The following is a 27,414-nucleotide window of genomic DNA, read 5'->3' as shown; positions in this document are numbered from 1 at the left end:
TAGCCATCGCTCGTTGAGTTGGGAGTTTACTTATCGATGAATTTATAGTTTTCAGAAACCCTTGGACATAATAACATGGTAATCCTCTTACGTCACTGTTGCGTCAGGCGGGGGAGGCACTATGCCCGGGGGACCCGTGGCTTGCTTATATGGGTCCCCAGTGATGAATACATTATTGTCACCATGTTAAGACTCTAGAGTAATAGTGTTAGAATAAGAAAGCCACGACCATTGTTTTAGAATCGTTTGTACATGCACGATAGTTGTGACCCTAGCGGCTCAAGTGTCCGGAAAGAATAAGACTGTTAACGCTATAGAACGCTCTCTTATTATTTGAGAGCTGTAGGAACATTTTCTAGTTACCAGGAGTACCGGAAGTTAAGTTTAGGTGTTGTGGGCCGTATTTCTTAGATCTCGCCACTCATAGGGAGTTGGTGAACTGGGATGTAGAATCGGAGTTATATTATAGGAACTATCTAACAATACTGGTATACATAGCTACTAGTATATGAGCAAAAGGTTTTATTCTACAAGCGACACCAACTACATGTACTGCTTCTTCTTTGCGCGGCCGCACGGTGATAAATTATTTTTAAGATTCCTATCAAACCCCCCACAGAGGCTCTCTCAATGGTAAACCTATCCAAGATCTCTTTAAATCTTGCAAATCCTGATACCGAGTTATTACTGAGAATTTCATGGTTGGCATTAAATTCCTGGGACTTCCGGATCAGCGTCAGAGAGAAATCTTCCCTCCCCGCAGAACGACATTCACACAGCGACATCAGTGGCACAAACACGGCGTTGCTTTCATCTTGATCTTGCCGCATTCTGAGTACTACGGTCGATCAACTGAAGGCCTGAGAGCGACGGGCGACGCCGAACAAATCAAGAATACACAAAGGGGCCTAATTCCCCATAGCCATTACGTTTTATAGAACTTTAAGCATACACAAAATGAAGGCTGAAGTTGTTATTACACACGCGAGCGCCTTGGACCACGGAGACCATCTAGCTACTACTTCGAAGAACAGCTCGACTACTCGCGGCAGTCTGGACAAAATGAGAAATACTTCATGTTCCCATATACAGAGTGTAATAATACGAAAGCTAAATACGTATCAGAGTGCTGCTTCTTGCTAGATGGTAGTACTATAATAGCGACTGTCTTTAATAGGAAATTTCTTTTTCTTTCCAAGCAAATAGAATGCCCTTGAAGCTAAATGAGCTCTACTTCATGATGCCTACCGTCCATCATGTTCAGACCACTGGATGTAGGTACTCAGACTACAAGTGCGCGTTCCTCTTCTCCAATTGAGCCATCTTGTCGTGAGTTTTGACAAGTGCCTTGTAATTAGGAAACAGCACCTGAGGATCCCACTTCTCCCGAATCTTGAGGAACTTGGCGAGAGCCGTGTCGCTAAGGACCCTGCACTACAAGCAATAAACGGTTAGCCTTATTGCAGATTTCAGTCCGAATCCAAAACATACATTTGCTTCTTCCTTATTCACATCCAACTCTGTAATGTATTGGCCTATGGCGACCGGGAAAGCCCGTCTGTAGCGCTCAATCATGGGCTGGTATATGGCCGGCTCCAAGGCGGGATCGCTCCAGCCGGTTATGGTAGAGATGTAGAGGTCTTGCGGCAAACTCAAGGCGGCATCTTCTTCGTTGGGGATAATGTCGCAGTGGCAAAGAAAGACGGACGTGGTCCGCGTAGGCAGCTCAAGCATGCAGGGCTTTATAGCCGTGAGAAGCTGCACCGCGTGTTGTCAGCATCAGGGCAACAGGAATTTGGGGGGTGAATTTATCCTTACTTGATCAAGCGGTACCTTGGGATCGTTCATGATGCTGTTTATCTGCCACCTCTCTTGCTTGCCGTTGCCGAGAAAGCCTCGTTTGCGGTCGAACACAAACTCAAAAGTCCGCGGCTGTACAGGTTCGAGGCGAACTAGGGCGTCGCGCACCTCGGGGGTAAACTTCTCATACGCGCCAAGCAACGTTTGCGCTTCACGAAGCGTGTCGCAGTAGCAGAGAATGTTTAGAGTCATTTGCAGTTTGCCATGCTTGGGGGCTTCGTCGGTCGTGTATTTCGGGTCGTACTTCTCGGGATAGTCAATCGTCATGTTCAAGTCGGTGCCATACTTGGGAGTGTCGCGGCCACGCTCAATGGCCCACGTCATAAGTGGCAGGTAGTTGGCCGAATTGATCTCGAATTTGAGAATCGTCTCCCACATGTTGGAACGCTCGATGGTGCGGCCCCAGAACCGCGTCACCACGGCGAAGAAGGCCAGTCCGCTTCCGCGGGCGGCCCAGAACAGGTCCTGGTTCTCGGTTCGGCTGGCGATGACGGTGCGGCCGTCCGGGACAACCATCTCGATCTTGGTGATCCACGTTTGGCTAGTTGCGCCCCAGCCTCGCACGAACCAGCCTTGCCCGCCGGCGAGTAGAAATCCAGCCGAACCAACCGTGGGGGCGTGCCCGTGAGGGAAGAAGCGGTTGACTTCCTTGAGTTTGGCCGCGAGCTCCTCGACACGGCATGCTGGGCCGAAGCAAATCTCTTGGCTCACGGGATCGTACTCAATCCGGCGGTTGAGGTTCAGCGTGTCGATCAGAATACCGTCTTGGATAGCGCCGGGAAAGTTCATGATGTGACCCGAGGACCGGACGCCGACGGTTGTCTTGAGCTGTGCGGCGCGTTTAAGCGCTTGAGACACGTCGGACGGTGACTCGGGCAGGTGGATTTCACGAGGAAAGCGATCAGGGGTATCTGCACTAGGGTTCATGCGGCGGCATCGCTCGTAATCCTCGGTGCCCTGGACAAGGACCTTGCCGGAATATTTGGGTGTTGTGGTATAATGCCTGGCATCTTGCATTGGTCTCATGTTGAGAGGAAGATCGAACGAGGCTTGACTGTAAAGGTGATTTTGCAAAAGTAAACAAATTGTAGGGGTGTAGAGATAATCAGGCTGTTGATATTATTCACGACAATGTCTAAGCTGAAGGCGACCTCAAGCGGGCTATATAGAGCACAAGTATTATACCAGACCTGACTTGATTACTTATCTCTCTTTCCGCCGTGGAACAACGGTGACGTTGAAAGTTGGGGGTCGCATAAAACTTTCTGTGGAGTGGTGCGACGTTTGGATTTGTCCCGCCATCATTCATTCCATTACAGAGGAAGTTCCGAGGGGCTCCAGGGTCTTTGGAGCAAACACGGCGTTGAAACAAGATGGCAACCGTGCCGCGCCGGCGTTGTACGGACCGGAACTTCCGCCAGAACGGACCCACATCGCCGCTCGAGCCCCTCCGATGCTACCATTTCCATGATTGATCGTCTCAAGTGCTGAGATCGACTCTTAGGGCCCCTATCCTCGCTCGGAAATGGCGTCAGCTTCGAGGCTGTCCCTTTGGATAAGCCTGCCTCCATTGAACGTGCGAGCAGACTTGACCTAGTTGCTCACTAGCGCGAAATTATACAGAGAAGTTTACAACCCTAACCCTACAATACCCGAGTAACGGTTACAAAAAGAACGCGCTCTAATCGAAGAGCAGATATAAGCTCTTTCGGAACAAACCTAAGAGGAGGCGGATACTCAGACTGGTACCGTCAACCTAATCTCCGCGATAAATCAGTAAATAATCCGGCCATGGCCGAATTTCATCCACCGAAACCTGCCGTGCAGCCGGAGTGCGTCGAACCTTCGGAACATTCCGTTGGGGATTCTAGTGGCAAAGCATCACGCCTCATTACGTCTTCTACATACGCTATTTTCCATGGCCGTCAGGTACAATAAATACTCAATATACAATATGGAAGATGCTGAGTATTGCGAATCTCAACTCTCGACTTTCGGCTAAAAGAAAACTGCATAAACTCCCTGATTGAGTATATTCCTTGTAAAGAAAGCAAAGCTGCAGCAACAAGAAATGAGTCGTCCGTGAGTCATGATTCTCAGTGTACTTGGTCGGCGGCAGTTTGAGTAACCTCCTACAGGCAAAAATATTCGGCGTCTTTCGCCTTTTTCGAGGGTCTCTACGAGGTTAGTAGAATCGACATTCCAAGCTGATGAGACGAGCCGCTAATTGAGGTTCTCAAGGCCGGCGTTTCCCATGTATTCGTCAATCTCGGCTCGGACCACCCGGCCATCATGGAAGCACTAGCCTATGGTGAGAATTTGGAGGGCGTTCATTTCCCCAAGGTGATAACGTGCCCCCACGAGGTATGGGAAATCACTACTCGCAGCGTGCTTATTGAGCCCGCCTAACTGGTCTATTAGATGGTCGCCATGAGCATGGCAGATGGATTTGCTCGCCTTACTGGAAAGCCCCAATGTGTGCTGGTCCATGTTGATGTTGGCACACAGATGCTTGGATGTGCCATGCATAATGCGTCGGCGGCACGATGCCCCGTTATTGTGTTTGCCGGTCTATCGCCATATACCTTAGAAGGGGAGTTGCCTGGGTCGCGGACAGAATTCATCCACTGGCTCCAGGATGCGCCTGATCAGAAGCAGATCGTGTCGCAGTTCTGCCGGTATACAGGGGAATTCAAGACGGGCAAGAACATAAAGCAGGTGCTCAACAGGGCTTTTCAGTTCTCGACCAGCGATCCAAAAGGCCCCGTCTATCTCACCGGAGCGCGCGAGGTCATGGAGGAGGAGATTGACTCCTACTCCCTGGACCAGAGCGTTTGGGAAGCCGTCCGCCCAGCAGCGCTGCCACTACAAGCAGCGGAAGACATTGTTTCCTTGATGGCGAACGCCAACCGGCCTCTGATTATTGCGGGCTATTCCGGTCGCAATCATGCAACGGTATCACAGCTGGTGACGTTGGCTGAAAACATCCCGGGAGTGCGGGTTCTGGATGCTCTAGGAAGCGATGTTTGCTTCCCCTTCAGCCATCGAGCTTCCCTGGGCGTTGCTATTGGCCAACACGAGAGCATTCCAGAGGCCGATGTGATTCTTGTGCTCGACTGCGATGTCCCCTGGATCCCGACACAATGCAAACCCCAGAAAAGCGCCAGGATTATCCACATCGATGTAGATCCGCTCAAGACCAACACGCCATTGCATTACATCCCGGCCACGGACAGGTACAGGGCTGACTCGGAAACCGCCCTCCGTCAACTCAACGACTACATTGCTTCCGATCCTAGGTATTCGAATCTGCGAAAGGAGGAACCCTATCTGTCTCGCTGGGCAGCACTGGCCAACGTCCATCAGGAGCGGCTGGCCAAGTTGGCAGAGCTCGCAGCCTCACCTGCAGATGATTCCCTCTCACCAAGCACTTCTTACCTCTGCAGAAGACTGCGTGAATCATGCCCCAACGACACCATCTACTGTCTTGAAACCGTGACAAACGCTCCATTCGTCTACCAACAGCTGCAGGTTGACGAACCTGGCCGCATTATAAACGCTGGTGGCGGTGGACTCGGCTGGTCGGGCGGAGCAACACGAGGAGTCAAGCTGGCCGCTGACCATCTTGCAGGCGGCGAGAACAAGGGCAGCTTCGTCTGCGAGATTGTTGGCGATGGCACTTTCATGTTTGGTGTGCCTGCGACGGCATACTGGATTGGCGAGAGATACAAGCTGCCTACTTTGACGGTGGTTCTGAGCAACAAAGGTACGTTTTTCTGGTCTCCTGCTTGGAAAGCACGCTCGACGACACTTGCCTAACTAGAAAATTACCAGGATGGAATGCGCCTAGAAAGTCGATGACGCTGGTGCATCCCAATGGCTACGGCTCCAAGCTATCCAATGAGGGTCTCAATATTTCGTTTTCTCCGACGCCAGATTATTCGGGAATTGCCAAGGCAGCTACTGGCGGTAAGGCCTGGGCTGGTATGGCCTCTAGCGTCAAGGAGCTTGAAAGGATGCTACCCGAGGCTATTTGCGCCGTGGAAGCTGGTAATAGCGCTATTCTCGAAGTTCGCCTTGCGGGTTCTTGGTAGTGGGTTGATGGATAAAGTGAGAAAATTATACAGTGCGAGGCAAGGAGTATTCCAATAGATCCGGTAACAGGCTATCACAGTCTATACTATATTATACGATAGAATTTCGGTGCATACATTTCGGTGGGCAACAATATCTGCCACAGACTGCGTCTACGATAAAGGAAGTCCGGTGTACTCGCGGGCATTCTAGAGTCCTTGATAGCATCCTGGGTTTCAGTGCGCTAATATACTGTATTAATTTAGTAGTTGTTTCGCTCTCAACACAAATGATAATACAAGCACGATGCAAGATAATATACTGTATATAGTTGAATGTAGTGAACTCCCAGATTTTTCTACAGGCGTACAATCCCAGTAACGTGTTTGCGAAGGACCTTAGTATCTCAACGGAATATGCGTGGAACTGCTACAGCCGGACAATGATGTCTGCTGCCGCACTTGGGCAGGCATAAGAAATAGTTTGCATTAGACATAAAGGCACAGTTGACAAAAACGGAGAGATCAAGCACATGGAGATGGTGCGTGGTAGGCGTTTCTTGCCGGAAACTTGGAATTAGTTGGAATTTGGAAGCATGACAACATCAATGGACTTGGAGCCATGCCGGCTTCGGAATAACTGCTTCAGCATGCTGCAATGGACTCCTCTCTCCGGACCCTGCACTACCACCGGCTCGGAAACCAACTTGACAGCACCTCGGCGTGGATTCGTGCTTCGTTGACACATATGTACGGAACCGATTGACGGAATGTCCCTTAGCTCCCGCAGCCCAATGACCAATACCAAGCTGCGCCATGTCTGGTTGAGGGGCTGCCGTCACACTGCATGGAGCGGAGTTCCGAGGACACCGTCGACGTATTCGTCTACGGAGTTTAATGACCAGTTATTAATCCAGGGATGTGGGCGGCAGAGTGACCACGGGAACTGTGACGTACTGTTTGCTGCCCAAATAAAACCTAGAAAACAGTTCCAGCGCGACTCCTCAAACAGTCTTGAATACACGGGAATAATTTGCGCATACAATCCACCTGCAGTTCGCAGAAACAATCCCCAGATTCCGTCTGATACAAACAACCTTTTTGTTCTGACCACCATGAACCGAGCCAAAATAGCTAGAGGAACACAAGCCACGATCCGTCACTTATCTCGTGGCATTTCAACGCACAGGACAATACCTCTTATCATAAACGGCAAAGACGTCATTTCCAAAACCACCTTTGAAGCCATCAGCCCACTTACGTGTAAAAAGGCCTCGGACTGCTCATCCGCGTCGGAGGAACATGTCCAAAGCGCCGTTGCCGCAGCGCAGGCGGCATTTCCAGCATGGGCGACTACGAAGCCATCATACCGGCGGGACATATTCCTTGCAGCCGCAGAAATCATGACCAAGCGAAGGGAAGAGCTCGGGGAGTACTTGAACCAGGAAATCGGAGCGGACCAAGGCTACCAGGACTTCATTATCGGCCTGTCCATCGAGGGCCTCAAAGACACGGCAGGCAGGATCGCCGGCGCATGCCAGGGTTTTGTTCCCGAGTCGGTTCACGAGGGAATGAAGGCCATGGTTGTCAAACGACCATACGGCGTCAACTTGGGCATCGCCCCATGGTAAGCCTCATCTATGAAAACACACGGAGAAAGAAATTCACGACGTGCCTCTAACGATGCGCCGCTGCTTAGGAACTCCCCCTATCACCTTGGCCTTCGCTCCGTCACGTTCGCCCTGGCCACGGGAAACACGGCCATCCTCAAGGGAGCAGAGCTCTCCCCTCGCTGCTACTGGGCCATAGCGGACGTTTTCCGACAAGCCGGCCTCCCTGACGGGGTGCTCAACCTGCTGTTCCACCCGCCGGCTGATGCGGCGGCAGTCACAGAGTCCCTTATAGCCCATCCCGACGTCAAGAAGATCAACTTCACCGGCAGCACAAAGGTCGGCAGCATCCTGGCAGCATCTGCGGGGAGACACCTCAAGCCCTGCTTGATGGAGCTTGGCGGCAAGGCCAATGCCATTGTGCTCAAGGACGCGGACCTGGACAAGGCAGCGGTCCAATGCGCCATGGGGGCTTTTATGAATGTGAGCTTGTGCCTGCGAACAAGACGCGTTGCTTGTATGCTAATGGATGTAAAAAGGCCGGCCAAATTTGCATGTCCACCGAGCGCATCCTAGTAGACGCCTCTGTGGCGAGAGAGTTTGAGCCCATCTTGAAGCGCACCATTGATGATATTTTCGGGACGGCTGTGGCCACACCGACCTTGGTCACGTCCGCGTCGGCGGCGCGTAACCGGGCTCTTGTCGAGGACGCTGTCTCCAAGGGAGCCACGAGCCTGGACATTTACTCTGATCAGCTTGGAGAGATGGTCGAGACGAGGATGCGGCCCGTTGTTCTGACCAATGTCGACGAGTCGATGGAATTGTACGGCGGGGAGTCATTTGGGCCCAGCGTGTCCCTGTATTCCTTCGACTCGGAAGACGAGGCTATCCAGCTGGCCAACGATACCGAGTACGGTTTAACGGCTTCGGTGTTTACTGAGAATCTCGGATCTGGCTTCCGCATTGCTGAGAAGCTCGACTCGGGCGCGGTGCATATCAACTCCATGACGGTGCACGATGAGTATTCTTTGCCGCATGGTGGAGTTAAGAAGAGCGGCTGGGGTCGGTTTAATGGGCATCAGGGGCTGAATGAGTTCCTGTACTGCAAGACGGTGACTTGGATGGACTAGGCGGTGATTTATTTAGCGTCTTGTTTATCTGTTGGCATCGGTCATGGACCATGGGCGTGCGGCAGATAGTTCAATTATTGCATAAGATTGAGTGTAGCGGTGTGGATGATGTGGGTGGAATTGTATTTATCTGGCGCAACTTTTATGTACAAACGAAACACTGCAAGTTAGGGTAGCTCTTGCTGTTGGTAATATGGTCCGAGTAATTGACCAGGAGATGCAATGAAAATAAGTATTTAGAGTCCAAAGTCCAAAGTGTGAACTTGGGATCGTTGCAAAGATCGTGTTCAAAGCTGTCTAAACTCTATCTGTTAAAAAGAACAACAGCAGTTGGTGCCTGTATATTCGTCGATCTGGGATATATCAGGACAGTAAAAGTACGATTATCTTGATTGTATAGTTCCGAGTACTTGAGGCGCAAATGCTTGGTATGTGTTCAACTCATGTTATGCTGTGGTGCCTACGACCCTGGACTCGCTTTTGCAGTCTTTGCTCAGTGTACAAATGGAGTCTTAACTCTTGCAGATTGCAGCGAAACCAAATAGAAACAGCGCGTTCATTCTGCTATCTAGAGATGCAAATAATACAGGCCCTTTACAGAAGGTATAAGCAAGCTCTATGTATGTGATATTATATCACCATATCTCATTGCTAGACATGATAACATCATTAGCATTGGACAGGTAACGGATATCTGAGATGAATCCCCCTGGGAGAGAAGAGAGACAGACAATAATGAATTCATGAGAGAATATCGGTTAATAGTCCGTCACACTGTGTGAGACAGTTGCTGTCAACGGCCACCATCAACGGCTGTCCAGATTGCAAATACGAGCGCTCAATTCAACAGCAGTTATCAAAAGGTATTGTCGAGCCATGAAATATCCCGACGTATCAGACGGGTTCCAGAATGACAAATACTAGCTAGTTCATAAGTGTCAATGGTCCAACATGGGCAGGCGAAATAAAGTTTCTGCCATAGTATTGGTCAGTACGTTCCGAGATGTTACCCACGGCTGCGAATCCGTCTCCACCGAGACGAGGACCTTGCCTGCCAAAAGTGGAACTTTGGTTATGGATCCTGCCAGCCGTTCCGAGACTCACGGGTCCAATGGTTCATCTGGACAAGAGAGCGCGACTTACTGACTGGCTCCATGGCCTAGCAAACGAGAGGTTAGTTCCTGCTCGGCCGAAACCCCAGTTGTCAACTTGTGACCAGTCACACGGGAATGCCTGGAGAACCCGGCTCGGAATGCTAATGCCCTCTGAGAAAGGTGTTCCGGGCTTTCTTGAGGCAGTGCCTCCTTTGAAATCGGAAGCTGCTTGACTAATTCATCACCAAAATCTGCTGCAGGCGAAATGTGGGTGGGTTATTAAGAGTCGATTACACGGCCCTCTTGCCATGGCACGTCACCTCTTTTTGCAGACGGTTTTTGCTCCAGCTCCCTTTTTGGCCCGAATTCAAACTCCAAGACACGCATTTTCATATTCAAATATTCTTTCACGCTATGGCTACCCCTAAAGATATCCACACCGAGGCGCTAGTCGTCAGTAAGCCAGAGGGAGATTTCGTGATGCAGCCTATTATTCTTGACGAGGTTCGATCTGACGAAGTTCTCGTCGAGATGAAGTATTCTGGCATCTGTCACACGGTGAGAAATATTATGTCTTACATACTGTACTCAAACCTGAATCTAATTGAAAATAGGATATTTTATTTCAGACGGCGAAAATCCCCAATGTGGAATATCCAGCCATCTTTGGCCACGAGGGTGCCGGGGTCATTCGAGCCCTTGGCAGCCATGTCAAGGATAAATCTCTACGGGTTGGGGACAGCGTTTTATTATCCTTTAATTCCTGTGGAAAGTGTAAGCAGTGTCTTGCGAGCTCCCCTTCCTGTTGTCACGCCCACTTTCCCATCAATGCGGGCTTAGTCCGCGTCTCGGATGGGAGCACGCCCGCAAGATTTGCGGAGGGCGGGACACCTATACGGAGCCAGTGTTTTGGTCAATCTTCCTTTTCCCGACTATCGATTGTTACGGAGAACAGTGTGGTCAAGTGTCCCTATCCCGATTCGCTATCTTACTATGCTCCTCTGGGCTGCGGGTTCCAGACCGGAGCAGGGACAGTACTTAATGTACTAAAGCCAGATAAGACCAATTCTGTTGTTATTTTTGGTATGGGCAGTGTCGGGATCGCCGCGTTGATGGCTGCGGCGTACCTCCAAGTGAAGCAGCTTGTGGCGGTTGATATCGTCGATGAGAAGCTTGCACTTGCAAAGGAATTCGGCGCTACGGTTATCAACCCAACGAAAATTGGCGACGAAGGGATTGGAGCTGTGGTGAAGAGACTCACAGAAGGTGGCGCTGACTACGCTATCGATTGTACTGGACGTCTTGCCGTGATCGAGTCATTATTTACATGTCTAGGCCTAAAAGGCACCGCAGTATCTGTGGGCGTGCCACCCCCGAACAGCGAAATTCGCATCAACCCGCAGACATTCTTGATGCAAAACACGAGTTATATCGGCGTGCTGGAAGGGGAGTCCAACCCTCAAAAGGTTCGTACCTGGGGTTCACTGGTGTGCTAGGTACTCTGTTCTATGCTCTAACATTGAATCGTACTTGTCTGCCTAGTTTATCCCTCAGTTGATGGAGCTTCATCAACAGGGGCATTTCCCCATCGAAAAATTATGCAAGGTCTATTCTGTAAAAGACTTTGACACGGCAATACGCGACTTGCGCGAAGGAAAGGTCAGTATTATATTGGACAAGCTAAGGCGATGGTCGGTTTGCTCACCATAATCTGTTACAGGTGATCAAGCCGGTGATTCATTGGGATTAGGCTCGGTCTGTGGATGGAACGGCAAACAACATTCAGCCGAGCTCTGGGTGACAAGTATTTGTGGTGACGAGCCTGGTGGTAGAAATACAAGTGCCGTCGGATCAGTTGAATTGTCAGTGTCCAGCTCGATTGGTAAAGTCTCAGCTTCACTATGTATGATAGGCGAATAAAGATGATTGAAAGCAAATGGCACCAGCTTGGTGACCTAATCTGGGCAGACCGCGCCACGATCGGGACTCGGACCGGACAGGCCGGGGAGGCCACCCGAGTCGATAACCCTAACCCTAACCCTTCTGGAGAATCAAGGCGTAGTCACCAAATTCCAATACATTTTTGTGAGTACCCCACGGTCAACCGAATACAAGGGGGTATAGCTGCTGTTCAATTACGGCGCGCTCTTTTTTCACGCCCATCGACATGATAAGGCCAGCAATGTGTCGGTTCAATTGGACCATGACCAGACGCGGCTGGGGCTTTCTAACCTTGAAGCCCCGCCCCCGCGCGAGCGGATCGGCACTACCGGCATCCATGTATCCATGTATCGGGAATGGGGACATCTGGAGGGTCAAAGCTTCCCGGAGCTTGGCTATCCGGTGCTTGTCGGATGGACACATGCCAACATGTCCTCTATGCCCCGTGCGTCTACTCTTCAATGTTCCTTGCTGGGACGCCTGCAAACGGCCTCGGCTTCAGATCATCACGTTGGTCAGTCAAAGATAGGATAGGTTTCTTGCATTCAATATGACATGACCATCTACGACGGCAAGGCTTAGAGGAAAAGGAAAGAAGTTGATGCGAGTCGACATGTGATAGGTCACGCCAATACGTCAAGTACCATCCACTTCCTGGTCCCCATTTTCACAGCTCGCTCCGCGACTCCAACTTCCTCTCCGCATCCACACATGGTTATCCACAAACAGCTACACTTTCATCGACCACGAAACAGCGCAGATGCCGGAGGCTTCGGGAATCAAGCGACCGAGAAACCAAAGTGACGAGACCGAGACGGGCAAACGACGTGCGCCTTATGCCCTGCGCGCTTGCGATACCTGTCGACGGCGCAAGGTCAAGTGTGATGGAAGTCAGCCTTGCGCCGCCTGCACCGGCCGTCACGACGCGTGCTGCTATTCCGGAGACTTGGGTTTATTCATGCCCACGCCCGCCGCCCATGTCCAGTCCCGTCAGGCCGACGCGGCGGCATCAACGTACGTTGCCCATCTCTTCGCTAGTGACAGCCAGTAAGCTGGAAAGGCTCACCCGCTCTCTGCTCCAGGAACCCAGAACACGCCTCCATCGTCGAGATCATGTCGAGCTTCCAGAGCCAATTGGACGACCTGGCGTCCCGTCTGCAATCCGCAAGCCAAGGCCGGACAAGCCAGCCAGCGGCGGCCGACGCCAGAAGGAGGGAGAACGGCCATGCCGGCGTCTCGACGGCATCCGCGAGCCATGCTGTGCCCAGTTCCACTGCCCACGTACCGCCAGTCGCGACCCAGGGCTTTTACGGCCCAACCAGCCCAGACTACAGTCTGAACGTGGCCCAGATGAAATTGCGGCAGACGACCCTCCTCACAACGGAGCCGCATGGGCAGCAGCTTCAGCTTGCCAGCATCGACAATGATGTGGCGTCCCATCGCGAACATGGCGCCGACAATGCAGGCATGGGCGGCCGAGAACTAGGGGACCAATTTCGGCTGTTGCAGTTCCGCTCTCTGTTTGACTCGCAGGAAGCCATGCGACTCCTCTCGGTGTATCAAGAGGTGATTGGAGAGTTCCACCCCGTCATCGACATCAATGGACTCATGGCTCAGGCCCAGCGCTGGTATGCGGAAGACAACTCGCCCTGGAGTCTCTCCCCGGAAGGAGGAGGGACCTCGGTGGACCAAGACCTTGTCATCCTCAACCTCGCTTTGGCCATTGCGCTTCGTGCAGAGTCTACCTCGTCCGTCTCCGAGGTTGAACGGTACATCACCGAGAATTGCCAAGGTGCAGCCAACGCAAGGATAACAGCGCCCGTCTCCAGCGTAAAGCAGGTCACTATTGCACTACTCAGCGTTCGTTCGCCGCTTGGTTTGCTTCACTCATCGTCTTTGGCTAATGCGGCCGCAGGGCTGGCACTACTTGTTCCACGACGCGCCCCGATCAGCTTGGCGCATGTGCGGCATCGCCGGGCACATGTTGATGGAGCTTGGATATCACAACGGCCACGTTTTGAAGCAAGTGCTGGATAATGAAACGCAGACCGCCGAGGTGTACAGCATCATATGCAGCGTCATTATCCTCGATCGCCAATGGAGCGCGTCGACGGGGCTGCCAACGCATTTTAAAACATCTAGTTTCGACCCCTTGCCCAAGGACTTGGTAAGCAGAGGCTGCCGTCGCGAGCTTGGACGAGCAAGCTAACGCTGTTTACAGGTCAAGAACCCGTATCTGAAAGCCATGCTGGCCTTCATCATAATTAGCGACAAGTTTGGCGAGCCCATCTTCAAAGCCGCCAAAGGAGAAAGTTACCTGGACGAAGACGCGTTCGAGGTGATGAATATCCAAATCGACCAGTGGAGAAAAAAGGCTGTAGGTGACGTCTCTCTAGCCCAGCTGGGCTCGTCGTTGGCGAACCCGTCCATGAGGCCGCCTTCGTGGGTCATTCTCCTCAATCTGCGTGCCGAGTCTGCCCGGAGCCTGCTTCTCAAACCGTGCTTCTTTTTGAATACAGACATTGAGGATGGCAAGAAATACCTCCCCCCTGCCATAGAGCTAGTATATAACATGGTGAATACTCTATACCTGTTAGACAGCTCTACTAACATTTACCGCACGCAACATCCATTCTATCAGCACCTGCTGGCATCTGCTTGCGCCCTTGCCTTTCTCGTCGTGGCCTTCATCGAGCAAAACAAGACTCTACTGCTGGCGACGTTACCGGCCAATCTAACCGACTGGCTTAGTCGCAGCCTCCAGATGGCTGTGGCGCTGGCGACAAACTATGCTCATATATCGCGCGCCTCGGGTAGACTTCTTCAAAGACTCTCCGAGATGCGCGGCATTCTTGTCAATTTGGGTTTGCTAAAGGGACAAGATGGCCAGGACAAGGTATTCCCCAACGGTAATAAGGATGGGCCGTCTGCCGCGAATACCTCCAAGATGTCCCAGAGGAAGAGAATATCTACATCTGCCTTGCCGGACCAGTTCAGCCCGTCGTTTGCTAATTTCCCCGTGGCAGCAGCTTATGGGGCCGGATTGGGTTCCGTTCCCGGCACAGACATGCCGTCCGGATGGGCGGAGTCGATCTGGGCACATTGGCCATTTTGCGACGATGACAACTTGTTCTTGGAAAACCAAACGTGAAAGAAACGATACTAGAACGAAGCATCTATAAACTACTTTAATACACAAGCCCTGTACCCTTTGCACCGGGGTACAACAACAACGAATTCAGTCCCTCTCAAACCCGTCCCAGCGCTTGAATCCGTCCGTAAACAGCCCCATTGAGTCCAGCATCCTCCCAGCCGTCTGGTCCACCAGGTCATCCATGCTCTTGGGCCGCGTGTAAAAGGCAGGAACAGGCGGAAATATGACAGCCCCCGCGCGCCGCAGGAACAGCATATTGTCGAGGTGCACGTCGCTCAGGGGCGTCTCGCGCACGGCGAGGAGGAGCTTCCGGCCCTCCTTGAGGGTCACGTCGGCGGCGCGGGATATCAGGTCGTCGCAGAAGCCGGTCCGCACCGCGGCCAGCGTCTTCATGCTGCAGGGGACGATGATCATGCCGTCGTGCTGGAAGGAGCCTGATGCGATGGGCGCGGAGAGGTCCTTGACGACGTAGCTCCTGCTGGCGAGGGCGTGGATGTCTGCCTCGGACGCCGTCGTCTCGTACTTCATTGTTGCGAGGGCCCATTTGCTTATGACGAGGTGTGTCTCGACGCCTAGCCGTTGTAGTATGGACAGGATCCGGGTGGCGTATACGGTTCCCGTGGCGCCGGTGATGCCTACGACGATGCGGCGCGGCCTGGTTTGCCCGTCGTGGTGATGTGTCGCGGGACTCAGGGCTTGGTTCGCGTGTTGCTGTGGTTTCGTTGCGCTGTCGTTTGAACATGTGCTGTATGGGAGCTTGGTGTTGAAGCAGGCTGCTGGTCTGGTTGGGCGCAGTAGACTCAGACGGTGAATCAGGCTTCTGCAGGCATGGGTGGTCATGGTGGTGGTGCGGTGTCCTAATGCAACGCCTTCAGATGCTGTGAAGACTTGTTCAGTGTAATCTGTTTTAAGAAACGCCCTTTCAATAACTGCAAAATTTCACGGTGTTTCTAAATGCAAGTTGGTTATTCCAAGAGCTGCTTGCATGTATGCGACGGAAAGTTCCTGGCGGAGCACCCTCGGCTTCAGCCCCACTTCTCCCCGGGCGAGAAAGGTGGGAACAGGACGGTCCACGGATCATGGTCCGAATATCTGTCATTTCGCCCGGGCGCCCCGGAAAGGATACCATGGAATGCCGTCAAGATGATCTCATTTGGTCATTGAATTCCAGTCCAAAGTTTTGAGTTTGGTCCGGGTACGTGATGACAACCAAGAAACTCAGTCCGGCGCTAGGCGACACAAGGCTCGGAATGATTTTCGGAAGTTCCGCCTCACCTTTTCGTCGCCCGGCTCCCCTGGGATGAACGTCAATGACTTTCCCAGGGCGTCTCAAACCTTAAAATCGAGTTTTCGTACAGCTATGTAATGCAGCCAGCGAACCAGGGTCTTGGCATTGTGAATTTCGACCAATCCTTGCCATGGCGTTCGTCTTCACCGGCAGAGTCAGTCGCCCATCCGCGCACTTGCGCATCCCGCGACCATTCGCCAGGTCAGCATATCGCGCCCAAAGCACCACGTCTTCCCAGCCAGACCACGTCGCCGCACAGCTCGACTTTCGCACATTCGTCGATGTGCTCCGCGCCGACGGCGACCTCGCAGAGATCAATGACCAAGTCGACCCGCACCTCGAGGTCGGTGCCATCGTTCGGCGTGTGAGCGAAGTCAACGGCAAAGCACCTCTATTCAACAACGTAAAGGGGGCGAAAAATGGCCTGTGGAGGATATTTGGCAACGCCGCGAGCCTTCGAAGCCGCGAGGAGGAAAAGTATGGCCGCATAGCCCGGTCGTTTGGCTTGCCGCCGGATTCTAGCTGGAAGGCCATTCTGCAGAGAAGCCAGGAGGCAAAGCGTCGGCCGCCGATTCCGCCTCGCATCCTGCCCACGGGACCGTGTAAGCAGCACAAGATTTTCGGCGACGACATTGATCTGCACAAGCTGCCGGCTCCGAAGCTCCACCAGGGCGATGCGGGCAAGTACCTGCAGACGTACGGGGTGCATGTCCTCCAAAGCCCAGATGGCAAGTGGACGAATTGGTCCATCTTCAGAGGCATGATTCACGACAGCAGACGGCTCGTGTGCCTCGTAGGATCGGGACAGCACAACTCCGTCATTAGAGACATGTGGCTGAAGAAGGGCAAGACGGAAGTCTCGTGGGCGCTGGCGTTTGGCGTCCCGCCCGCGGCCAGCGTCGTGGCGGCGTGTCCTGTTCCCCAAGGCGTGTCGGAGGCCGAGTACGTCGGTGCCATGGTCGGCCAGCCGCTGGACGTGGTGAAATGTGAGCTGAGCGATCTGCTTGTTCCTGCGAATAGCGAAATCGTCATGGAGGGCACCTTTTCCTTCAAGGACAAGGCCCCGGAGGGTCCGTTTGAAGACTATCTCGGCCTGCACTTCAGCGACGACCAGCATATGCAGCCGCTTTTCACGGTCAATGCGATAACCTACCGGGACGGAGCTATCTTGCCGGTCTCTGTTCCTGGCAAAATCACTGATGAATCTGTAAGTTTGGCAATCGAGGCAATTTGTTATCGGTTCTTACGCAATCTAGCATGTGACGGCGTCCATGGCTTCGGAGGAGCTCTTGGAGTTGCTCCGGCAGCATGGGTATCCCGTGATCGACGCGTTCGCTCCGCTTGAAACCTATGCGACCTGGTGTGCTTTGAAGGTTGACGTCAAGAAGCTTGCGGAGATGCGCACAACGCCCGAAGAATTTTGCAACAAGATTGGCAATTTGGCGTTTAATGACAAGAGTTCCATGTTGATGAATCGCATCATGCTCTTTGGGCACGATGTAGATGTTGGAAATTTTAGGGATATCATGTGGGCGTTGGCGACGCGCTGTCGCCCCGGGCAAGATGAGTACGTATTTGACGATATTCCCGTCCTCCCTCTCACGCCGTACATGTCACATGGAAGGGGGGATCCGACCCGTGGTGGGAAGGTGGTGTCGGACTGTCTGTTCCCAATGGAGTACGAGGGCAAGATTAGCTTTAGGGGGTGTGACTTTGAGAGAAGCTATCCAGAAGAGATTAAGGAACGGGTGGGGTCAAACTGGACTGCGATGGGATTTGATGAGGTTGAATCGCTGTCCAGGTCGACATGAGGGGTGGCCAACTGCTGCGGGGAAATCGTGGAAAGATTGACAAACATCGTTTATATTATCTGCCTGCCTAGGAATTTCGGTGACGCCTCGTGACAGTCTTATTCAAGCACCCGTAGCCCGGTTTGGTTTCCTATCCATTATACTTCTCCGCCTTTGCTAGCCACTCTTGCAATTTAACTAGTCCTGCTGCACCCCCAGCTCTTGTGACTTTGCTGTAGATCCCTGTCTTGCGCGGTCTCTGAGATAGTCACGACTATGTCCCAGTTGCTCAACCTGTCCGTCGGGTTCGGGCCTCTTAGACCGCCGCAGCTGGTTTTTATTTGGCCCGACTGATGAAAGCTGCTCAGAGTTTGACTATAGCTATTCGTTTCCTCCGGCTTCTTTTGCTTTCTGGGTATCTGACTGGAGTTAGCTTGTGATGTAGTTTACTTGGCAATGCTATTATGGGACTATAAATATATCAGGCGAGGTGAGGTACAACGTGAAGCTGCAGCAAGGCGCTTACCCCCCTCGATGGTAGAAACAAGGGCCATGATAATTCACATGAAGATGTGTACTAACCTTAGTCCCGAAACCTTTTTGCACAATCCAATATTTTCCGCTTCATAGACTTTCTTTGGTCATGGTTGGGCCCCGAGCGACGGCGCAGTGAGTTCCTCTCTCCGACATCAACAGAGTGCGTGCTGCTAATAGACTGGCCGGTTATCTTGGAAATTTCAACGTTCCAGCCGTAGATGGACACCAGAGCCAATTCCTCTAGGTGGTCGATGAAGTGAGTATACAGTCGGTCAGACCGCTTTTTCGGCGTGCGACCCTTTTGCTCCATGTTGCACAGGGGACAGCAATATTTGTCTCTTGGGTTGGGCACCCTGCTCCTCCTTAGCATCGACGTGTCCCAGCCCGTTATGTCAGGATGATTTGTCACCTCATCTTCAATGAGGTGATTCTGCAAGTCGTGCAGGGTAATGAAGCATGTATTGCTGTCGTTACAAAATGGACACGGCCATTTGGTGCGATGGATTTCTCGAAACCAGTTGGTCTCGTTGCCTATCAAGTAGCGATTGTGCATCTCCATATGGTCCTTCCATTCGTCTGCAGTCGAGAAGAGCTTTGGGATGTGTCGGCAATACTCAGAAAGGCACGCATATGGCTTCAAATCAGCTTTCAGGTGGGACCTGGGAGAACATTAGCAGATAGTTGGCATGGCTCTGGGATGTAACGGTCGACTCACTCCCATTGGGCCCTTCTCTGCTTCCTACTTGCTGATTGTGGAATCACGATGTCACGGAAGCAATATCGGCAATTGGCTTTGCTTTCACCACGTGCCACCTCTGGTGGATCTGGATATGATGCTGGATATAAAAGGGTATCGTCAGCCATTTCCCGTTGTTGACTTCTTCGTGCACCAGGATTGGCGTTTTCCATTGCCTTCTCATATTTCAACAGATGATAGATAATCCGGTAGCGTCGATGCAATATGGACAGCACCAGCTGGGTTATCAATGTAGGTTCAGCACGCGGGAAGCGTCCATGTATTAATCTCCAGACGAGAGCCGCAGAGCCATCGCCCCATTTTGTTGCGACAAGACGACGGATTTCTCTCGCTTCCCTAGCGGCTGGGGATTCGTAATTCCGAATACACTGGTCAAGTCGTTCGAGTCGGCTGATGGCTCCGGTGATTCCATACAAGGCGCCATCAGTCTCTACCACTGTCCTGGCGAGTGGATGGGAAATACTGGCTGACATGATTCAGTCAAGTTAGAAAGTAATGGTCAATGCGAGATATGCGATGGTACTCACCTAGCCGAAGGGCTCGTTGAAGAACTGAAAGCATTGACATGACTAGTTCTTTCATGTCAGGGTAAAACTTGAGACGACGATCAAGACAACTGCTTGTATTAACCCAGAACAAGAACCAAACCTCATAGATTGCCATGTACAGTTGATATGGATTCTGGTCAACTGACATGTTGCGGTATTTGGAAAAGAGGCTCAGGCACCTGTTGGTCCGAGAGTAAATGTTTTTGGGGGCTTTTGAAATGGCGAGTTCGCCGTTTTGGGGTTGAGCATCAGCCATGGCTGCGCTCTGTAGTCGCTGAAAATCGTGGAAGGAAAGGAACGAAAGAAAGTTGACGAGGTCGGGCTTTGCCTTTTATCCTCGGATGCCGGGAGATTATTGCCGCCTGTAATTTGGGGCGGCAATTTTTTTCGCAACATTGAACCCATGAAGACACAAACATTGACGGACCGTACATACAAGCGGTGATTGTTCACAGCACCGGCTCAGCATTGTCAGCACCGCCCGCGACCAGCTCACCACATGCGGGCATGGACTGTGCTGCCCACCTACCTGGGTCCTCGGGGCTTTGTTGTTGGCATGTTCAATGTCGGGACATCGAGTACTACTACCGGACAATCACTGGGTCGGATAGCCAACCAGACTTTTGCGCCTCTGTGCATGCATGTTTCGGGTGCCTGGCTGGCTGCATGTTCGGCCAAGAGTCAGTCTAAGTGACGCACTGGCAACATTCAATGTTGGATATGTTGGCCCAACATCGAACACGACATGAACACTTGAACCAGACCAGACGCCTCGTACCAGAGCGTAATTCATTGAACAGCCCTGTGCAACAAACTGTTGGCTTCTCGTCTGTAGTGTAATAACTGAAAGCCCCGTGAATAGCTCCACGCCCGTTCGCTCACAGCTCATTTTCAGTACAAGTGGTTCGCGACAACGGTCCAGTTGGATACGGATCTAGACGGTCTGGTTGGTTCTGAACTGTCAGTGGCCGGGCATGGTAAGTCCCCTCACCGGACTCCGCCTCGTGCCGCTGGGCCTCGATGATCATGTTTTCTAACGAGTCACGAGCGGTTCTGCATGACCTCAGCAATCCCAGTGTTGTCACCAGCCCCGCAAACATTCTGAAGCCTTCTCTCGTCGCTGGCCACGGCGTTGCTTCGTTCAAGGCTTTGGAAGAGCACGCACCTTCATTATTCGCTTCGGATTGCGGGCCAAGGATATCGGCGAAGTTTCCGAGAAACAGGTCGGTCGAAGCGTCAAGGGCGTAGTCGAAAGACAAGGGGCTCAGATTTACGCTCAAGAATAGGTCCTGATCCGACAGAATGCGCCGGAGTGAATTTTGAAAATGGCCTTGTAAAACATTCAACGGTGGATAGCGTGGGCTTATGCAACTCGGAGGCCAGCAACTTCCTTGAAGCCCCTGCCTCCATTCTGATCCGTCTTCAGTGAAGATGGCTTCGCCGAGTAGAGGCACGAAGCAGATACTTCGCAATGGTCTATGACCAAATCTAGGGAATTGTTCGGATAACACCGAAGAAATGTTGTGCGAATCTCTCGTAAAAATGGTGTCCTTACGTATCACCGTATCGTTCGTGATCTTGGAGGGAGAGTACTGGGATCTTTCGTTTTTTTTTCGGCATCGAGTGTCTTGAGTAATTTGTCAATACCAAATGGGAGCTTCCAGGACAATGGCAGCATGTTGATCCGGCCACAATCTCTTCAATCGCCATGGTAATGCCGCGATGGCTGCGGTCATGGTTAGCGCATCCTCAAGATTTTCCGCTTTTAGGGAGGAGGATCCAAATAACCACACATTGCGGTCCAACCACCAGCTGCTCACCAGAAGATGGGCAGAACCGACAAGTTGAGATGCGACCACGAATGCCTGACTTTGACATGTGGTTTTGTTTCGTGGCGAATGACCTGGCGATGGGGCCTCGTTGGAGAGTTGGGGAGTTGGAGAGTGGGAAGGAGAAAATGAAGAATTCTGCGGAAACTGTGCCGCCGTGTTCATGACAGCGTCGTTATCCAAGGCGTCGAGAGCAAAGGGAACAGCGGGTTTGTCTCGAGTGAGCGGCTGCGTTGTAATCGAGCTGGTCAATGCACGTGGGCAATATTATCAAGACTGTGCACCGGGGAAGCCGGCAAGGCCTCCCCCTCTAGCGGAGCAGGGCGCCTGATTGACCGAAGTGCTGTTCGAAGTGCCTCCAGCACGGGACAGATGACTGCTGGTTCGAAGGAGCTTGTAGATAGTACAGTAGATCCTTTTCTTCAATGAGTTTACACACGGCCACAAGCGCCTGGCCGTGTCTCTCTACGAGACGAATGTTTCCAATGGCTGCATCTTTCCAGTGGTTCCGGCATCTAGTCCACTTCCCATTCTTCACCGTGATTCGTGTGAGCAGCAGGCGGGCCACGAGTTCGCTTGATGCCAAACCGCGCTCTCGGCTCTTGCAATGCTCATAAAATCGGCGGGGTCAGTTCAATGTTGTCCTGGTGTTTTTGTCGTGTGCACACAAAAGGCTGCTGTAGGCCCCACACCTTGACACCGGCTCGCAAGCTGTTACTGGTGATGATGACGTTGCCACATGTCTCATCACCCCCCCAATGATGATGGACATGTCAGTTGAAGATGCACGTCAAACCATGGCAATCTTCCGTACTTCCTGTCTCGTTGAAAGTAATAGGTGTGCTGTGAGCGGCAAGGGGCGAGGATGGTGTGCCAGTCCAGCAGTCGGACCAGGCGTGCAAGCATGTCATATCGTGCCCCAGCAATTGACACTACCATGTATATCCCCTGCCTGAAGCTTTCAGCAGTGAGCACAGATACAGTCATCGTCGCCTTCGTGAAGCTTGGCGCCGCACATGGCTAGCCAAGAATGGCATATTGCTTTCCAATACTCTTCATGAGCTGTTCGACCTTAGACTCTTTTCCATCCATCCAGATACGCTGCGAGTCCGCATCTTTGTTCCATTCGACTTTCTTGAAGAATATCACGGTCGGACTGCTCAGCTACCACCTAATGTGGATCGCAGAGCTTTACGCCATCATTACGAGATGTGTTGCATCGAGAACATGGCTGCTGAGATGCCCTTAAGGGAACAGATGCTACAATCTTACGCTGGGGCGAGGTCAATCGCTGCGTCGACCTTGGAATCTGACTCTTATATTGCCAGCATGTCTCCTGAGAGCACCAGAGGTATAAACGATGAGCTGACCTCGGCACAAACCGGAGACCCTTCGAAACGGCGGGCCCGGCAAGCGCAAGATAATGCTGACATGCCGGATTTAGCCAGCCTTCAATCTGCTTCATTCTCAGCAAACGAAATATCAGCGGTTACACCGGACTACGACAAATATGGTCCGGATGACCAAGTCATGCTGGAAAGAGGCAAACGATGCACCGTGGTAGGACCCAGCACTTATCCCCGAAAATGGCAACGAATTTCAGACTGTGAAGATGCTGCTTGGGCTGGTGTGGCAGATGATGAGGCACTGAATCATGCTCAGAGCCTGCACATATTTGCATCTATGCCGCTTAGCATTGAAAGATTTCTGGCCGAGAGGTCAAACTTGACAGACAACGAATACACTCACGACTAATGAGGTGCCTTATGCTTCGGAACCACTGCAGTGCATTCATTATTGACAAAATGGCTTGCTGTTGCAGTGAGGGAGAATTCATCGTCATATGTAGCGCTGTCAGTTTCTCAATGTCTTGTGTTGTTGCGAGGGAGAGAGAATTCGAGGTGTCTTGTTAGCAAATATAGCAAGCGACCGATTTCTATATCAACAGGCCTGCCAATACCAGGGTGTCCGCTGGAGATTTTGCGCTATCGACTGTTAGCCTTCGTTGCATTCAGTATTGAAAGCGAAGGTACTCCAGTCTGGTGCGTAGAGAATCTTGGCACGGCATGTGGTGGCCCTGGGATTCCATGTTCCTTCCGCATAGTAATTACTACGCTGCACACAGGAAAACCAAGCCTGGCGCCACAAACCAGTTGCCCGATTTCGCGCGAACAAGCATTCTTCGTTGTCTTGACCTCAGCCATACGGGTTTTGACAGTGCAAAACGTATTTGATGCTTTGGGCTTCGGTGCAGCCTCTGAGGAGGGTCAAGCTACTTCCATTCTACCACAAAAAAGTCATCAAGCTCGACTAAGGCCGAAGCAGATACAAACAACTTTCACCAGCATCCACGTTCCTCAAGTAGCTCTACCGAGCATGACCCCAAGATTGCGAGTCCTTTCGATTTCGACGATATCATGGACCCCTTCTCTATTGCAGTTGAAACCGCGGGCCTGGCAGATGTATCTTTCCGCCTTCTCTTATACTTGGCAGATATTAACAAAGCCTCTACCGAGATCCAGGATGCAATTGCCATTTTGAGTGAGGAAATTAAATCCTTCCTGGCCGTCAATGATTCGGTCGAGGACTTTCCCCATCCCAGACGTGACTTGGGCAATTTTGAAGCACCACTGGACCATGAATCTGATGTTGACAAAGTTTGGAAATTTTGGCATTGATCTTACAGCAGGTCAAGCGCACTATTGAGCAGCTCGAGACACTATTGCGTGAAATCGTCGGCAACAAAGGGAAACTCTGGCAATCTGTGGCACAAAAGACGGAACAATTACCAGCGGATGAGCTGTCCAAGGCTGGAGAACATCTCCCAGGAGATGATACATGGCAAGAAGCGGTAATCGGAGTTGCCAGCCTGAGTAAAGCCAAAAACAGAGAGCACTCTGCACAGGGGTGGCTCGAAGAGCTACTAGGCTCCAAGGGCTACCAGCATCTCAGTCTCACAAAAGTCAACATGCACAGTCTTCTAGCAGCCCGAACTGGTCAGGGCAATTTCGACTGGTATCACCAAAAATTTAAACACAAGGGCAACCCACGCTGATCCTACCAAAGGCTCCGTACCCGTGAACACATAGTGCTCTGCCCAAAGTCTAGGCGACTAGAAAACCAATGACCACATGTGCAGTGTTCAAGCCAAAAACACAAAGCATCAGGTACTACCGGCTACGCCTAATAACAAGTCCACCAAACGATAATGCCCACACAAGTAGCCGCGTGATTTATGCAACCTACGCAGTCCCCCCTGTTCCCTACATTTTCCTTTTCTTACGTTATAATATCATCATAAGATGCCTTAGCAGCTGATCCGCAGCGAGATGTACATCAACTCCACTGAGCACGAGCTCGAATGGAGGAGCCAACGGCAGCAGTTATGAAACTTACCTTGCCGTCAGGCCAGATACCTGGGATGTTCTACGATATCTTACCTGTAGCATAGATACTAGATAGTCTTCCGCGCGCCATATGCCCCATGGGAGGCGGCAGCGCGAGCGCTCCTATGGCGTTCATATTATCTTTCATTCATTCTCGCCTGTCTCCATCACTTGCACCCCCAGCTCTGCCGCCCAAGAACCTTGATGCGGGTCGTGATATCTCGAAAACTTTGCTCAAGCCGAGCAATATTGCTAGCATAGACCCAGAAGTCTCATGTTCCTAAAGATTACTCTCAGGTTCAGTATGCGTACTCGATGGCTAGCTGCGACTTGCTTCATGCAGACTTTCTTCCTATGAGTGACTAACGTGTTGGGTAATAGATCTATCCGACACCACTCAGGCCGAGAATCGAAGTCTGCAACCCTAGCCAGCCATAGCTTTCTTCCATCTGGTCGAGTATTTTCTCTCGTTTCACGATGTCTTTTGTAGCGTAGGAGCGGGATCACGATTAACGGGTTTCGCGGCGTCTCTGGTCGCTCCGTTCGTTGGTCAGCCATTGAGGCATGAAGTCAGTGCCTGTGATAGGCACAACGAGTGCTGCGTTGACGACTGCTTGCTTGCGTTCAAGCTCCCCTGGGCTGAGGTTGGCCCTGCTAATTGCAGTCCGTGGCGGGATTCCTCAAATCTAAGGTTCCGATGTTTGCTGGGTTATGTTGTCATCAGCAAAACGGTCGTTCAGTACAGCTAGAGATTGCAGTACCCAAGCCGCTGCGAGGCGAAAGATACGATTGAAAACAAGCAATGGCGGGCTAACAGGGCCATTCGAGGTTTTCTAGCGAGCATCGAGACGGGGTTTGGAGGGGAGAGGTTTGGTGGCCCCGGGTGCGAAGGAGGAGCCCAGCTGGGATTGGCTTCGCACGTGGGAGGGGGAGATAGGGGCCCCGCTTCTATTTGAAAGAAGCACAGTCTGGTCAATGAGGTCGCTGTGCCTGGGCGCGTGATGTACCAACGTACTCCGTAGTTCTCGCAATTTAAAATCTCGTGCCAACAAGCTATCTTCCATCAACTCCAAGGACGTCCCCCTTCAGTACATGCTAGCACCTTCTCAAATTCTAGCCATACTAAACGCGACAATACTTTCGTAGTTTTCTTTCTCGGTAGGCGACGATATTCTCAGCATGCGAGCTATATTCCACCGCTGCCTACAACAAATGAGATGGCGCCCCAAAATCCGGGCGACTCCTGCCGAAACCGCAGAACATGTCCAATGTAGCGAAAAGTTTCTCAGCGACCATTACACGCCCTCTCCCGAAGACTACCCCGTCTTTCCCCCGCCTCCTCCAAGGCTTATGATAAAGGACCGAGTTCAGTATTGGAATGCAATCGTAGCGAGGAAATTCGGAGCACCTCAAGGCTATTTCGAAGATTCGCCCCTCTTCGCTCTTTACAGGCTATACGAGTTCATTGTCCTAGATCGGGCTCTTGATTATCGCAATACCCTGGAATCTTTCTGGCGACAACGCGGTTGGGATGTTCAAGGCATTCCAGATCCACAAGACGATGATCTAGAGAGGTATGCCTTCCTCGCGGGCTGCACTTACCTTCTTGCACGATCCTTTAACCAAAGAGTCGAGCTGGGCCTCCAACGAGATAATCCCTCTTTGATCACACCAGAGGAAGCAGAGAAGGCCAGGAGTGTCCCTGACCACCTCCGCCAGTGGGAAAAAGTCCCGGAATGGGCAGAAAACGTGGCGCCGTTAGAGGACACTCTAATGCTTCCAACTCATGATGGAGTAACAATAAAGGATAAAGATGACCCTAGAGCCGACCCGGACTTTGTGGCTAAAAACATACTCCTTTGGACGCCTCACATTTTTTTCACATGAATTGCTACAGCAACTTGTGGTTTTACATTTTCACAAAGACTGGCAATAGAACTCAAGCAGCAAGCTTCACACTCTTTAACGAACACGTTCCTCCTCGCACGCAGACAAGGCACGCCGCTGCTTCAACACTGTAAAGACACTACACGCCCCGATTGCAAACCACGATTGCAGTCTTTTCTGGTCTGAGACTAACAAACAATTATTCTCACACATCGGGCCTGCCTCGTTAATCGAAAGCATTGCCTCCGTACCGCCTGCGGTAGGCCTGGTTGACCCGGGTACGGAGAAAATTTGCCGTACTCTCATGGTTAAATTGCCGCGCCCAATCCAAGGCTGTTGCTGTCGGCACAGGTTGATCGCCGTGAGCACGAATATACTCGTGGATGTACGAGACCGCGTCGTCCAGATCGTACGGCCGGGCTTGGTCGCCACCTGCGAGAATGCGATTCACCTTTGCCGAAAAGGCATACGCCCATGGAGCTGCATATATGGTCAGTCCCGCCATGTCAAAGACCCTGACATTCTGCCTC

General features: G+C 51.9%; 12 protein-coding genes across 12 annotated transcripts; 8 read left to right on the top strand and 4 right to left on the bottom strand.

Annotated features, from left to right (window-relative positions):
- Nucleotides 1-1,287: 1,287 nt before the first annotated feature.
- Nucleotides 1,288-2,886, bottom strand: G6M90_00g054700 (uncharacterized protein; the record flags this gene model as incomplete). Its single annotated transcript, XM_014685449.1, has 3 exons — nucleotides 1,288-1,434; nucleotides 1,492-1,758; nucleotides 1,819-2,886. 3 exons carry the CDS (start codon nucleotides 2,884-2,886, stop codon nucleotides 1,288-1,290), a joined length of 1,482 nt encoding a protein of 493 aa, XP_014540935.1.
- A 1,045-nt stretch (nucleotides 2,887-3,931) lies between these two features.
- Nucleotides 3,932-5,954, top strand: ilvB (Acetolactate synthase large subunit; the record flags this gene model as incomplete). Its single annotated transcript, XM_014685450.2, has 5 exons — nucleotides 3,932-3,942; nucleotides 3,999-4,044; nucleotides 4,102-4,224; nucleotides 4,282-5,626; nucleotides 5,695-5,954. The coding sequence occupies 5 exons, from the start codon at nucleotides 3,932-3,934 to the stop codon at nucleotides 5,952-5,954; spliced, it is 1,785 nt and encodes a 594-aa protein (XP_014540936.2).
- Nucleotides 5,955-7,048: 1,094 nt separating this feature from the next.
- vdh_0 (Vanillin dehydrogenase) lies at nucleotides 7,049-8,673 on the top strand (the record flags this gene model as incomplete). Its single annotated transcript, XM_014685451.1, has 3 exons — nucleotides 7,049-7,560; nucleotides 7,633-8,026; nucleotides 8,083-8,673. 3 exons carry the CDS (start codon nucleotides 7,049-7,051, stop codon nucleotides 8,671-8,673), a joined length of 1,497 nt encoding a protein of 498 aa, XP_014540937.1.
- A 1,508-nt stretch (nucleotides 8,674-10,181) lies between these two features.
- Nucleotides 10,182-11,517, top strand: xylB_2 (Aryl-alcohol dehydrogenase; the record flags this gene model as incomplete). The annotated part of the gene is made up of 5 exons (XM_066130587.1): nucleotides 10,182-10,325; nucleotides 10,382-10,541; nucleotides 10,608-11,233; nucleotides 11,310-11,426; nucleotides 11,488-11,517. The coding sequence occupies 5 exons, from the start codon at nucleotides 10,182-10,184 to the stop codon at nucleotides 11,515-11,517; spliced, it is 1,077 nt and encodes a 358-aa protein (XP_065986698.1).
- Nucleotides 11,518-12,468: 951 nt separating this feature from the next.
- Nucleotides 12,469-14,859, top strand: G6M90_00g054660 (uncharacterized protein; the record flags this gene model as incomplete). The annotated part of the gene is made up of 4 exons (XM_014685453.1): nucleotides 12,469-12,722; nucleotides 12,791-13,568; nucleotides 13,624-13,875; nucleotides 13,930-14,859. The coding sequence occupies 4 exons, from the start codon at nucleotides 12,469-12,471 to the stop codon at nucleotides 14,857-14,859; spliced, it is 2,214 nt and encodes a 737-aa protein (XP_014540939.1).
- Nucleotides 14,860-14,946: 87 nt separating this feature from the next.
- Nucleotides 14,947-15,702, bottom strand: PAD1_1 (Flavin prenyltransferase PAD1; the record flags this gene model as incomplete). The annotated part of the gene is made up of 1 exon (XM_014685454.1): nucleotides 14,947-15,702. The coding sequence occupies one exon, from the start codon at nucleotides 15,700-15,702 to the stop codon at nucleotides 14,947-14,949; it is 756 nt and encodes a 251-aa protein (XP_014540940.1).
- A 578-nt stretch (nucleotides 15,703-16,280) lies between these two features.
- fdc1_1 (Ferulic acid decarboxylase 1) lies at nucleotides 16,281-17,961 on the top strand (the record flags this gene model as incomplete). Its single annotated transcript, XM_014685455.1, has 2 exons — nucleotides 16,281-17,357; nucleotides 17,407-17,961. 2 exons carry the CDS (start codon nucleotides 16,281-16,283, stop codon nucleotides 17,959-17,961), a joined length of 1,632 nt encoding a protein of 543 aa, XP_014540941.1.
- Nucleotides 17,962-18,523: 562 nt separating this feature from the next.
- G6M90_00g054630 (uncharacterized protein) lies at nucleotides 18,524-20,038 on the bottom strand (the record flags this gene model as incomplete). Its single annotated transcript, XM_066130586.1, has 3 exons — nucleotides 18,524-19,136; nucleotides 19,193-19,700; nucleotides 19,762-20,038. The coding sequence occupies 3 exons, from the start codon at nucleotides 20,036-20,038 to the stop codon at nucleotides 18,524-18,526; spliced, it is 1,398 nt and encodes a 465-aa protein (XP_065986870.1).
- A 2,902-nt stretch (nucleotides 20,039-22,940) lies between these two features.
- G6M90_00g054620 (uncharacterized protein) lies at nucleotides 22,941-23,366 on the top strand (the record flags this gene model as incomplete). Its single annotated transcript, XM_014685457.2, has 1 exon — nucleotides 22,941-23,366. The coding sequence occupies one exon, from the start codon at nucleotides 22,941-22,943 to the stop codon at nucleotides 23,364-23,366; it is 426 nt and encodes a 141-aa protein (XP_014540943.2).
- Nucleotides 23,367-24,028: 662 nt separating this feature from the next.
- On the top strand, nucleotides 24,029-24,666 carry G6M90_00g054610 (uncharacterized protein; the record flags this gene model as incomplete). The annotated part of the gene is made up of 2 exons (XM_014685458.1): nucleotides 24,029-24,268; nucleotides 24,301-24,666. 2 exons carry the CDS (start codon nucleotides 24,029-24,031, stop codon nucleotides 24,664-24,666), a joined length of 606 nt encoding a protein of 201 aa, XP_014540944.1.
- A 1,510-nt stretch (nucleotides 24,667-26,176) lies between these two features.
- Nucleotides 26,177-26,884, top strand: G6M90_00g054600 (uncharacterized protein; the record flags this gene model as incomplete). The annotated part of the gene is made up of 1 exon (XM_014685459.1): nucleotides 26,177-26,884. One exon carries the CDS (start codon nucleotides 26,177-26,179, stop codon nucleotides 26,882-26,884), a length of 708 nt encoding a protein of 235 aa, XP_014540945.1.
- Nucleotides 26,885-27,110: 226 nt separating this feature from the next.
- Nucleotides 27,111-27,389, bottom strand: G6M90_00g054590 (uncharacterized protein; the record flags this gene model as incomplete). Its single annotated transcript, XM_066130585.1, has 1 exon — nucleotides 27,111-27,389. One exon carries the CDS (start codon nucleotides 27,387-27,389, stop codon nucleotides 27,111-27,113), a length of 279 nt encoding a protein of 92 aa, XP_065986758.1.
- Between the last annotated feature and the right edge of the window lie 25 nt (nucleotides 27,390-27,414).

Source organism: Metarhizium brunneum, chromosome 3, assembly GCF_013426205.1.
Source record: "Metarhizium brunneum chromosome 3, complete sequence".
NCBI lineage: Eukaryota > Fungi > Ascomycota > Sordariomycetes > Hypocreales > Clavicipitaceae > Metarhizium > Metarhizium brunneum.
The sequence above is the reverse complement of the archived record's forward strand: the minus strand, read 5'-3'. Positions and strand labels throughout refer to the sequence as shown.